The 12,000-nt window shown below is 37.4% G+C and overlaps 3 protein-coding genes across 6 annotated transcripts in view; 2 read left to right on the top strand and 1 right to left on the bottom strand.

The window, feature by feature from the left end:
* The first annotated feature begins 1,230 nt into the window (after nucleotides 1–1,230).
* On the top strand, nucleotides 1,231–3,379 carry LOC111453455 (scarecrow-like protein 32). The gene is made up of 2 exons (XM_023094575.1): nucleotides 1,231–1,277; nucleotides 1,518–3,379. The coding sequence occupies exons 1-2, from the start codon at nucleotides 1,231–1,233 to the stop codon at nucleotides 3,136–3,138; spliced, it is 1,668 nt and encodes a 555-aa protein (XP_022950343.1). The 3' UTR covers nucleotides 3,139–3,379.
* Nucleotides 3,380–4,072: 693 nt separating this feature from the next.
* LOC111453852 (peroxidase 73-like) lies at nucleotides 4,073–5,574 on the bottom strand. The gene is made up of 4 exons (XM_023095123.1): nucleotides 5,259–5,574; nucleotides 4,969–5,169; nucleotides 4,716–4,881; nucleotides 4,073–4,601 (listed from the first exon to the last, which is right to left on the bottom strand). The coding sequence occupies exons 1-4, from the start codon at nucleotides 5,469–5,471 to the stop codon at nucleotides 4,195–4,197; spliced, it is 987 nt and encodes a 328-aa protein (XP_022950891.1). The 5' UTR covers nucleotides 5,472–5,574; the 3' UTR covers nucleotides 4,073–4,194.
* Nucleotides 5,575–11,278: 5,704 nt separating this feature from the next.
* Nucleotides 11,279–12,000, top strand: part of LOC111453182 — a 3,483-nt gene continuing 2,761 nt past the window's right edge. The window contains exons 1-2 of one of the 4 annotated variants that reach the window (XM_023094169.1): nucleotides 11,279–11,416; nucleotides 11,699–11,785. The gene's annotated coding sequence lies outside the window, so the exon portion shown is untranslated. The other 3 variants (XM_023094170.1, XM_023094172.1, XM_023094171.1) reach the window with 3 other exon arrangements.

Genomic DNA, 12,000 nt, shown 5'->3' with positions numbered 1-12,000 from the left:
AATTAAGAGAAATTGACCCATGATGGTTAAACCTATTATTTTTGTATTCCAACTCACACATATGGACATCGGATTAGGTCTTCATCTTTTATTTTAATTTTACTTCACTTCCTTCTCAATTATCCAACACACTTTTCTATCAATATTTCACCAAATAATTCAAATGGGTGCTCTCCAAATTACATATATACATATATCAAACATTCAAACCTACCATATAAAAACATAGTAAATATGGTAGAATCCTAATATTAAATGGAATGTTTACCCAAACGGTTTAATTTTGCAAAATTAATTTTTAGTAGTGGATAATTAATTTTTATTTTTTAATGGTTGAATTGACTATTTACAGAGGAACGAACAAAACAAAGAAGCGTCGGCATGTGTTTTGGCTTTTGTTAAAAGATAAGAGAGGGAATAAAGAAAGATAATAACGTCTTGTTCGCTGTGCTTAAAAGATAACAGTTTATATATTAATAATAAAAATTATTAGTTTAGAATAATAAAGCACATGGCGTGGATGCTTACTTTGGTGCTTACGTGTTTGTTTTTGGCGTTGTCGTTTTGATAGAGGAGAGAAGAAATGAAATGCATGTTTCAGAATTCCCTTTTTCTCAGAAATCCTCAGTTTTTCTTCCCTTAAAAAAATAAAAATAAAAAAATAAAAAAATTGGAATTTTGCAGTGGGGGGTTTTGCTCGAACACGTATGTCCTGTAGTCATTTGGGGAATCCTCCTCAAAATTCTCCAAAACTGAAATTCAATTTCTTTTTATAAAAAAGCTTCACCAATCTCCGTAAGAATATAATCCTGTGTTTGCTCTCCGTCTTGCATGCTTTGGTTTGCTTTGCAGTGTTCTTCCTCCATTGAAGAGTTTTATGGAGTATTTATTCACCTGCTAGATGCTGCCAATATTTATTCCTTTTAACTACATGTCACCTTCAAAAATTTCCTCTGAATATCCAAAAATGGTCCCTGGGATAAGATCTTCAAAACGTACCCACCCACCCACCAGCTTTATAGACACACACACAGAAAAAAGGAATCAGATTGAAAGAGGTATAACATGAAAAAGCATGTACCGCCTTGAGAAGGGTGCAATCAGTTTCCACTACTCCCTTCCCTTCAAATGGAATTTAAATACATAAACATAACATGAATTAATTAATGACAGAGAAAGAGAAAGTGGATAAAAATGATTTGGTGATGATGTGAATGAGTTATTATTATGATGGCATGGCATGGCATGGCATTGCATTGCATGGCATGGCATGGCCCGTGAGTGAGTTGTGAAGGAAAGGGAAGAAAGCAGAGCATGTTGTGCGCAATAAATGACAAAATCCCAAGTCGTGGTTAAGGACAAACTCCCTGGCCGGCTGGCTGGCTGCTACGCTCGCTGCTGCCTTTCATTTTCCCCAGTTTTCGAAAAGGAGATATGATATGATGATGAGCTAGAAGATTAGAATTTCAGACCACACCCCCTTTTTGTCCTTCCTTCTCTTCTTTTTGACTTCCAAGTTTGAGTGTTGTGTTGGGTTATGCTAATTTTGTATTCCTTCCTCTTTGCTTTCGGTTAATTTCCCTTTGCCCGAGGTCCCCTCCTCCTCCTCCTCCTCCTCCTCCTCCCCCCCCTCCTCCTCCTCCTCTGGTCGTGTCTTTTTCCCTTCTCTCTGTCTCTGAATTCCCCCCTTTTTCCTTTCCTTTTTGGCTATATCTTCCTTTTCTTTCTTCTCTCCGTGATGCAATCCAGGCACATACCCCACGCTTCCACCACACCATTCTTAACTCATTTCCGGACATCTCTATGAGTAATAAAACCCAAATTACGACCACGTCAGGGCACCAGCTTCGGAGGCGCCCATGGCCTGGATTGTTGTTCCCTTGTTCTTCCAAGGCTTTGGGGACTTGCTTTGGTGACGCCAATTGCATGGAACAGTTGTTGGTCCACTGCGCCAACGCCATCGAATCCAACGACGCCACTCTCGCCCAACAAATCCTTTGGGTTCTTAACAACATTGCCCCTCCCGATGGCGACTCCAACCAACGCCTCACTTCCGCCTTCCTACGCGCTCTTGTCACACGCGCTACCAACACTGGCAACTGCAAGATTCTCGCCTCCATCACCACTTCTGCCTTCTTCTCCTCCTCTCTCACCACACACACCTTCTCCCTCATGGACCTCGCCGCCTTTGTCGACTTAACCCCCTGGCACCGCTTTGGCTTCACCGCTGCCAATGCCGCCATTCTCGATGCCATCGACGGTTACTCCGCCGTCCACGTCGTTGATTTCAGCCTGATGCATTGCATGCAAATCCCCACTCTTATAGACGCCATTGCTACTCGTTTCGAGGTCCCCCCTCTACTCAAACTCACAACCGTCGCTGCCGCTGCCGCTGCCGTTAAAGACGCGCCGCCGATGCTGGAGCTGTCGTACGACGAATTAGGTGCGAAATTGGTGAACTTCGCTAGGTCTAGAAACGTGAGTATGGAATTCAGAGTGGTCCCCTCTTGCCATACAGACGGTTTTGCCAATTTAATCGAACAAATCCGAGTGCAACATTTAATTTACGGACCCGAAAATAACGGAGCGCTGGTTTTTAATTGCCACATGCTTCTCCATTACATACCCGAAGAAACACTAAACCCAAACCCCTCTCCCAGTTTCGACATGTCGTCTTCAGTCCGATCCATGTTTCTCAAAACCATCCGTAGCTTAGATCCAACGATTGTGATTCTAGTAGAGGAAGATGCGGATTTCACGTCCACCGAATTAGTTAGCCGATTGAGATCCGCATTCAATTACCTGTGGATTCCTTACGACTCCATGGATTCCTTTCTTCCGAGGAGCAGCAAGCAGAGGGAATGGTACGAGGCCGACATTTGTTGGAAGATCGAGAACGTAATCGCCCACGAAGGCATCCAGCGAGTTGAAAGATTGGAGCCCAAGGGGCGGTGGGTTCAGCGGATGCGCAACGCCAAATTCCGCGGTGCTCCCTTCGGAGACGAGGCGGTTTCAGAGGTGAAAACGATGCTGGACGAGCATGCGGCGGGATGGGGGTTGAAGAAGGAAGACGACCACCTGGTGCTGACATGGAAAGGGCACGACGTCGTATTCGCCACCGCTTGGGTACCTTGCTAACCAAATTAATTCGTTGAAACAGATTGAGTAGACTACTCCGATCATCCATTTGTTGAGTGCTTTAAGATTAAGATTAGGATTAGGGTTTAGGGTTTAGGGTTGGTAGATCCAGGAAAAAGGGAGACCATATTTGTGAAGCAGAGGAGGCAGAGGGTTTGGTGTCATATTGCAATAAAGATTTGACACTCTTTCCTCCGACATTTGGCAGTACAGATTATGGACTCACCCTTTTTTTTCTTCATTTTTTGCTGTTTGCTTTCCGGCATTTTGCACTGTGTAACAACTAAGAAAAACTTGGATTATTTATCACATGCGACCGTTTGTCTATGAACTTCCGCATTACATCCATTTTTCATGCAAATCCAAATCATATATATATATATATATATATATATATAACAAACAAACAAACTTTGTATGTTACAATTTTCATTCAGTTTTCTCTTTCGGGGTTTGGATCCATCTGGGCCACGTTTTACAGAACCAGGCCCATTCTTTCTATACACCCAAAACTCATAGCCTGTGGCGCTGACCTTAATATTGGACTCTATTCAATAATTCAAATATATATCTTTTATTTGTTTGTATTCAAACATTACATTTTATATTTTATATTCATTCAAAACGTGGAATGTGTCAATATTCTATTGGATGTACAATTATATACTTTATTTTAAACTCTATAAACCATTAAATACAAATTCCAACCAACCAACCAAATTTTTTAACAAAACTATCCATTCTTAGTACAGATAAATTGTATAATCTCATAATTTTGACCAAAAAGCTATATTCTTAAAACTAAAGGGGTTGGTCAATTATGAATTAATGATTGTCTATTAATACGAACTTTATTTTTCTTTTCCATGTGACGTTTTATTTTATTTTGTTAAATAAAATAAAAGATCGTGAGTTGAAATTATAATAAATAAGGTGGAGGAATTAAAATTAAAATTTATTATTAAAACTGGTTCCCTTCAACGGAATGCCGACCCAATCGAATCGTCGAGTCGGGCGCTCTATACACACGCAAACTGGAATAGAAGTAGAGAGGGATTAATTGAAGGCTCCGCAATCACGCCGGATGTTACCGTTTCTACCGGTCTTTACGCCGACCCGGCCCAACTTGGTCATGGCTGCAACAAAGGCTTTATTAAAGGCCTGGGAGTTGCTGGCCCAGGAATTCACTGTGGGCCTGGACCTGGAGTCGGTGAATAAAACCTGGTCCGAGGTGAATAGGCCCATTCCCTGCTGCAGATTTTTGAAGTATATGTTGTCGAATGCTCTGGGCGTGATTGGGTCCATGTTAATTGCCACTCTGGGGTCCACACTCTTCGGGCACATCTGTTGTAGCTGGTTTGCATATGTTCTGTTTAAGGAAGGGTCCACTGGCTTTCCAGGGGCAAAGCTGTAAATTCGGTTCGAGAACTTCCCGCAGTGTGAGAATCCGACGGTGTGTGCCGCTGCCACATCATACACCACCACCAAACAGTTTCAGTTGCATGTGAGAAATAATAATTACTTCAATAGCCACGTGTCGAACTTTTATTGGAGCGTGGGGAGTACGTGAGTGATACCTGAGAGAGCGATCATGTCCTCTTGTGTCAGCCCATTCTTAGCAAACAGAGAATTGAGCTGATTGAGATTAAAGGTCGGTGCTGGCAGTCTCCCGTTCACGTCGGAGGCTCTTGAAACCAGGCCGTCTAACCTTCCCAGCTCCACCGCGTACGACGGTCCGCCGGACTGGAATTAGGAGACAGACCGTGAGATTTTGAATTTATTGTATCTTTAAACAGCATTAGTAATGTGTGAGTATGAGTTTATACTAACCAATGCGATGACGTCACGAGTGGCCAAAGCAAGAATATCGGCACAGGAGACTCTGTTTCGACATTGAGGGATGGCATCCAGGGCGGCTTTAGCCTTAATGACGGTATCAAATCCATCTCCGGCAAGCGAGAGGTTGTCGGGATGATCCTTCTCAGCCTTGTTGGATGGAGTGGAAGCAATAATCACAGAGGCATCACATCCCTAAAAATCCAACAAAAAAACATAAAAATCGAAACAAAATTACAGGACTCTGTAACCTCCAGCGTCGAATCGAACAGAACAAGAATGACCTGAACAAAGCAATCATGGAAGAAGAGGCGGAGAGTGGCGGGAACAGTGACGAATGTCTGTTGAAATTTCTTGGTAACTTGGGAGCGGACAATGTTCTCGACATTGGGGCAGATGTTGGCGTAGAAGTTTTGTCGGAGTTGGGCGAGGGTTGGAGAAGGAAAGACGAACAAAGAAAGAAGAGATAGTGCAATGAGGAGGTTGAAGCGACCCATTTGAGGAAACTAATAAAAGTTGAAGGGGAAGAGGATGAGCGTCATTAATGAGGGATCAGTAGGAATATATAGGAGGGGATGGGCTGTAGGGAGGGGCCGCCAATTAGCCAGTTGGATCAAAATTCGGACTAAATAAGAAGAAGATTAATACGGCCGCCTATGGACATGGAGTGTAGCGTTAGGGTGCGATCTTGGAAGCGTTTGGTAGGGGGGAAGTGTAAGAGAAAAATTAGAACACGTAATGAGACGAATATTCAAAGGGATGAAAGGGAAAGATAGAGATTCGGTTTTGGGGTAAAGTGAGCGTTGAGTTACAAAAGGCATAACAAAACCTTAGCATCCAAGTTAAGCCTTATTGTGTAGTGTTGGTGACTAGGTGGGTGCCCTCCTTCCAAAAGGTTGAATTGGAGGACGGTCACACCACCCTCCTTCCCAACCCGACCCAAATAACAGATAAATTACGAATGTAGCTCGTATTCGACTTAATGCTTTTTTTTTTTAAATCCTTGTTTTAAATGCATTTCCCAACTCAATTTGATGCAATGTGTTCGAAATTATAACTTGCATGTAACAAATATTTTTCTTTAGATCTGTATACAAGCACTTATTAAGAAGATATAAATCGGTTTGTCATCGCCTCAACTAATATACTTGGAATTATTTATAATCTATATCTAAAAAAATTATTGATAGTTTTGTATTCGTGATATATCTTCAACTCTCTATAATTGATATGCATGAACATCAAGACTTTTGATATTCAATAATTTATGGCCAAATGTGTTTGTTCATGCATTAAAAAATATGCCATGCATGTTAGAATCAAAAGTGGTTGGCATATTAAATTTTAATTTCTATATCTTAAATAAATGAAAGTAAATATGAGTCGTGAGAATAATTATTCGTTTGAGTATGAAAAAATACAACATATCATATTTCATCCATTTTTTTATTTATATTCGAATTATTTTTTGTTACATTTTTTAAAAAATTTTAAATATTGATGGTTGCAAACAAATTTACAGAACCAACAAATATAGGAACCCATATGGTCCCTTGATTGATTAATTTTTTGGGGTGATTAATGTGACATCTTAACCATTTTTTTAACCATTATCTTCCCTTTATCCTAAGATATATCCGTTTCCCTAATTATTTAATTCTTGAACAACAAGACAAATATTACAGTGGCACTTCTTTTGTCTTCTCCCCGCCTAAATTAATTAAATATTCAAATGCTTAAATTATTTTCAATTCCAACCCATATGCGATCGATGCTCTATTATTTGACGAGCGCCATTTTTTAAAAATATTTTATCACCCAAATACTACATTATTATTACTATTATTATTATTTTATTTTGAAATGACAAACGACTGGACACCCAAGCCCATGAATTGAAAAAATTATCTCAAATATTTTTTAAAATTCAATAATTTTTAGATCAAACTAATTACAGACTGTTAAATATAAATATTAATTATCGGAAGTGTCCTATAAAAGACAATTTATACGATAAATATTCCCACGTCTCATTTCTAGTCACTTCCTAATTTGCACGTCAACATTTAATGATCATTTAAATCAATTCAACTGACTTTTATGCACATTAAATTGACTTTTTATACATTTTTATTTAATGAAATTTAATATTTTGTGTACTAAAAAACCCCAATATTTTTGTTACATCCAGCTAAAAATTTCAATTTTTGTTTTTTCTTTTTTTTTTTTAATGAAAATTAGGCCAACAATTGGACTTTGTAATTAAAATTAAAAAAAAAAAACAACGAATTAAATGTTAGCCCTTCAGTGAAGTTGATAAGAATGTAGGCCATGCATACGCTCCAATCCAATCACCTTCGTCAACAAAAGCTTCTTTAATCAATTGCGCCGCCGTGGCTGGCGGCTTGACTAAGGCCAACCGCCTAGCTATGGCCAAGCTTGCAACTAGTAGTTCAGGATTCTCTTACGATTGACTCATCCTTCAGCAGCCATGGTATTAAATAGAACCTCATTAAATTGGTTGTTTACTTTATCTGAATGAAAATGAATAAGAATTAAAAAAAAAAAATTAGAATTGGAATTTAATTGTTATCAATATTTTAACGACCCAGATCCACTGCTAGTAGATGTTGTTTTCTATGGACTTTTACTTTGGGGCTTCTCCTCAAGACTTTAAAATGCGTCTACTAAGAGAAGTTTCCACACCCTTATAAATAGTGGTTGTTCTCCTCTTCAACCAATATGAGACATCACAAATATATTTAAACTAACAAAAATATATATATATATTCAAGGAGCTTCCTTCAATTATTCACGAATATTACAATATATATATTTTTAATGTGATGTCGATTGTAAATTTTAAAGACAAAAATCTATAATTAATATGAAATGTAGGGTTGTTAGTTAACAAGGGCTCTATTTATAAACATAAAAGTCAACTCTTGAAAGATAAATAATATGCAATATATATGTTTAAATAGACTTCTTTTAATATTGGGCTTTGGGCTCTCGATTTGATTCCCATTAGCGCAGAAGAAAGCCCAAGTGTTTAATTTTGGGCCTTAATGGGCTTTATAAAGAAAATGGAGTTGGAAACTAAAAGGCAGGGCAACGTGTGACCTGATTGTGTCGTGATTTGGAATGGTCTTGTCCTTTACAAATATCCATCCAATGAATAGAAGAGAGAAAAAGATGAAGTTAGGAGGTCCACAAGTACAATAGTTGTGTGAATCCAGTCAGCAAACAAATTCTCCAACAGCTGGTGGGCGCAATGGATAACAACCCCCACCACACCAACCCAACCTAACTCCAGAGTTGAGGTAAAGGGCAAGGCGACAGCCGGGACACGCCTAAACCCTAACTCTCCATTAATATCTCCGTTGGGTGGGTTCGGGTTCGGGCGCTATGGGGCCCTTGTTTAAGACATCTGTGCGTGGCTGCAGTTCAAAAACGCTGAACCATCGCCCCCTTCCTTTCCTTTTGCTATAAATTTCTTATGATGCCTATGCCTTTGGTTACTCACTCTGCTCACTGACATGACAACTCTTGTCTCTTAATTCTACCCTCTTCCTGCTCCTAAATGTCTATCTACTTTTCTCCGACCAAAAAAAGAAAAAAAAGGAAGAAAAAAAACATTTGCTATTACCATTATTTCCAATAATTTGTTTACAAAAAAACATAAGGAATTTTAAGTCGAGGTAGGAATGTGGAAGAAGTAAAATAGGATAATCTTCTTTTCTTTATATTTTACAAAAATTATATAAACATGCATAAGAGTGGGTAGGGTCAGTACTGGAAGTTGATATTCGATAATGCAACTCAATGGTAAAAGTCGATACTTAATAAATAAACAAACATACATACAAATGCGTAGGGTCAATACTCGATCCAACCACTACTCCTCTTATCTAAAAGTTAGCTATCGATAGGCTCGTGACAAGCATTATACAATTTAAAGCCCAACCAACATGTATGCATAGCCAAAAAACAGATGGACTTTCAAGTGTAGATAAGAAATTTTAATGAGTGGTTAATTAAGGCAAGTAATTGAGGTTAGTTGCTAAATTTTCTTCCACTACATAATTTAAATTATAAATAATTTAGTGGAAACTTAAGATAATAATTAAATGGGGAGTTTAATAAAGCACATGGCCGAAGATATAAAATGAATGTATTAAAAAAAAAATGAAGGTAAAAGTTAAATAAATGATATAATCCAATACATGGGACCGGAAGGCGTGGGTGTTGACCCGAGACTCCACAATCCACCGACAAGGTAGCAAAGCAAGAAGATTCCCCTTTCTTTCCGCCCTTGATTTTATTATCTAAATTATTATCTTATTTATTTACCCATAAATATTTTAGAGTTTAAGAGGTTTAACTAAATTGTAGAAATTAAAGGAGTTTCTTTTTACAAAAAGTTTCCAACATTATATTTTTAGGCTACCGGGAAAAGCGGGGAGGAAGGGGAGGGGGGTCCGGGTGGATCCACCGCCTCAACGGGCTGCTCCACCATACGCCGGCAAGGCGTGATTCCCTGTCCACTTCTTCTTCTCTGGGTGTCATGTTTGACACAGTGCAAAGCGTTGGTTTGGTAGCAGAGAAGAGAGAATCTCAATTTATAATCTGCAGCGGGCGGGACCAAAATAGAATCTCCGGATGCTCCACTCTTAACCCACTAAATCCATTAACATACTACTATATATCTGTATAATTTAATTATTAATATTAATAGTTAAATAAAGTGGAAATATTAATAGTTAAATAAAGTGGAAATATTAATAGTTAAATAAAGTGGAAATATTAATAGTTAAATAAAGTGGAAATAGGATTGAAACGTGCGAGGGGTGGAGCCCATGAATGAGTAAAATTAAATAGGAGGGAGGGGTAGGGAGGGGTTTAGCAAATGGCACCCACGTGGGCAAGACAAATGGACGGCCACAGATAATGATCTGGTTCGACTTCCTTTGCCGGTTTGGATTCAACATTACAACTCATTTCCAACTTTCCTGCTTTCAAATTTCGGTAGTACACTTATTCATCATCCAATTCACCTGCTTTTCCACATTATTTCTATTACATTATTGTATTCATTCATTTCCTCTTCTTTATAGCACCTTCCTTGTTGCAATTTAAAGTAAAGCTTATAATTATAAATGTGGTCTTCACCAATTTACTCACCTTTCCACAAAAACACAAACTCTCCATCCATTTCTTTACTTCAATAATGCTTCACTCCTCCTTCCACCTAAACATGCTTATTAATAATTCCAGCAAACTTTTGACTGACCCATAAAAAAAAAAGTGACTCATGAGTACAAATCCATATTCAGTTCATAAATATTATAATTATTATAATTATGATTAGGATAAAATATTTTTTAAATTAATACAATGTTAATAAATGTAACTATGGGAATAAAAATGTTTTAAACCTTAAACCATGTTTATCCTCAATAATTGCGTCACTTTGGAGTTATTAGATTACGAAAATAGACAATAAGTTTAAAGTAAAAAAGAACAAGAAAATGCAGTTCTGTCTCATTATTTTGTTTTGGACCATTATTCATAGAAGTAAACTTATATCGTACGGCCATTATCAAGTTGTCGGTGGGCCATAGCAAAGCAATCTTTATCTTAATGGGTAATAATTATCTAACATTTATTTTCCCAAATATATATTATAATAGTAATCCATAGATATAATCAAGATTCTTATACATATAATTGAGACAACTATTATTTTTATTTGCTCTATTAGTTTCAGACAACTGTTTCCGTGACACACAGTTCTCATTTGCATGTGAATCGCCTTTGTCTATATAATTTCCATCATCATTTTCTTTCTTGTTTCTGTAACTTTATAAAATAATTTAATACGGCGATGCTATTAAGAATTCCTTTTATTTATATATTTTTTTTGTTTTTAAATTTTGGGTCGATAATTAAATACCACGTCTTCATCTTACAACTTTGAATTAAATTTTATTTTATTCTCTCCCATCGAATTTCCATATATAATTTAGCTATTTAATTCAAATTTAAGTTTTTTTTTTGTTGCGCTTTTTAATGTATATTGTGTATGAGAATACATTTCAAAATAATATCAAAGCACCATGTTTTTTTTTTAAATAAATAAAAAAAAAAAGAAATGTAATATTCTTAGAGAAAAATCCAATAAAGTCGTTATCAAAATTAGGCTAAAAGTATAAAAAGGCAAATAAAATACGTAGAAAGAAAGAAAAAGAAAAGGAAAAAAACAAGGTCAAGGAAGAGAGAGAGAGAGAGAGAGAGAGAGAGAGAGAGGTGGATGTGAATTATATATACCAAGTACTTGGAATCTCGTGCACTGCTGGTGTTGCCTATTTCTGAAGCATATCTTTCACGAAACTTGAAGGAGATTGGCTGGAATCTGACCCCAAACATCGCAGGACTTGGGGTACGCTTCTGTTCCTCTTCATCTTCTTGTTCCCTCTTCCTTAGTGCGCGAATGTGAGAGAATCTTTTTCTTTAACTTTAATTTGTTTATATTCACTTATGATTTTCGGGGAATGCTGGAGTCTTCTATGTTCCATCGTTTTCTCTGCAAACGGATTACGATTTTGCGAACTCTTTGTTGGAGGAGATGGAGTTTCTTCTTCTTCTTCTTCGTCTTCTTCATCTTCTTCATCTTCCTCCATTTCTTCCCTCTGCATCGTCTTAGCTTTTGACTTATTTTGCAGTATTCTGATAAAAAGAAACATTCATGCAAACTCTGCAATTTCATTTGTTGATCGGTGCTCGTTAGGATAACGTCGGATCGTTTCAGGTAATTCCTAATGTTTTTCGTGTTTTAGTTACATTTAAGAAGTTCCCGTTTGGTTTCTTATTACTCTCTTGATTGATCTGAGTGTTTAATTCGAGGTTTGATCCATCTTCGACGTTGTAATTTGTAAATAGAGATGATTTTGGTTTGATTTTCAAACGAATTTTTATAATGTGAAACGATTCTGTTTTTTTCTTTTTTTTTTTTTTGGGGGGGGG

Source organism: Cucurbita moschata, unplaced genomic scaffold (assembly GCF_002738365.1).
Source record: "Cucurbita moschata cultivar Rifu unplaced genomic scaffold, Cmos_1.0 Cmo_Scf00015, whole genome shotgun sequence".
Classification (NCBI taxonomy): domain Eukaryota; kingdom Viridiplantae; phylum Streptophyta; class Magnoliopsida; order Cucurbitales; family Cucurbitaceae; genus Cucurbita; species Cucurbita moschata.
Note: the sequence above shows the minus strand (reverse complement) of the source record. Positions and strands in the feature narration are given on the sequence as shown.

Coding starts and splice junctions, on each gene's coding strand:
- LOC111453455 (XM_023094575.1), top strand. CDS start 1,231: ATGGCATGGCATGGCATGGCATTGCATTGCATGGCATGGCATGGCCC. Junction 1,278..1,517: donor TGCATGGCATGGCATGGCCC/GTGAGTGAGTTG, acceptor TTGACTTCCAAG/TTTGAGTGTTGTGTTGGGTT.
- LOC111453852 (XM_023095123.1), bottom strand. CDS start 5,471: ATGGGTCGCTTCAACCTCCTCATTGCACTATCTCTTCTTTCTTTGTTC. Junction 5,170..5,258: donor TCCATGATTGCTTTGTTCAG/GTCATTCTTGTT, acceptor TTGGATTTTTAG/GGATGTGATGCCTCTGTGAT. Junction 4,602..4,715: donor GGACATGATCGCTCTCTCAG/GTATCACTCACG, acceptor ATGATGTGGCAG/CGGCACACACCGTCGGATTC.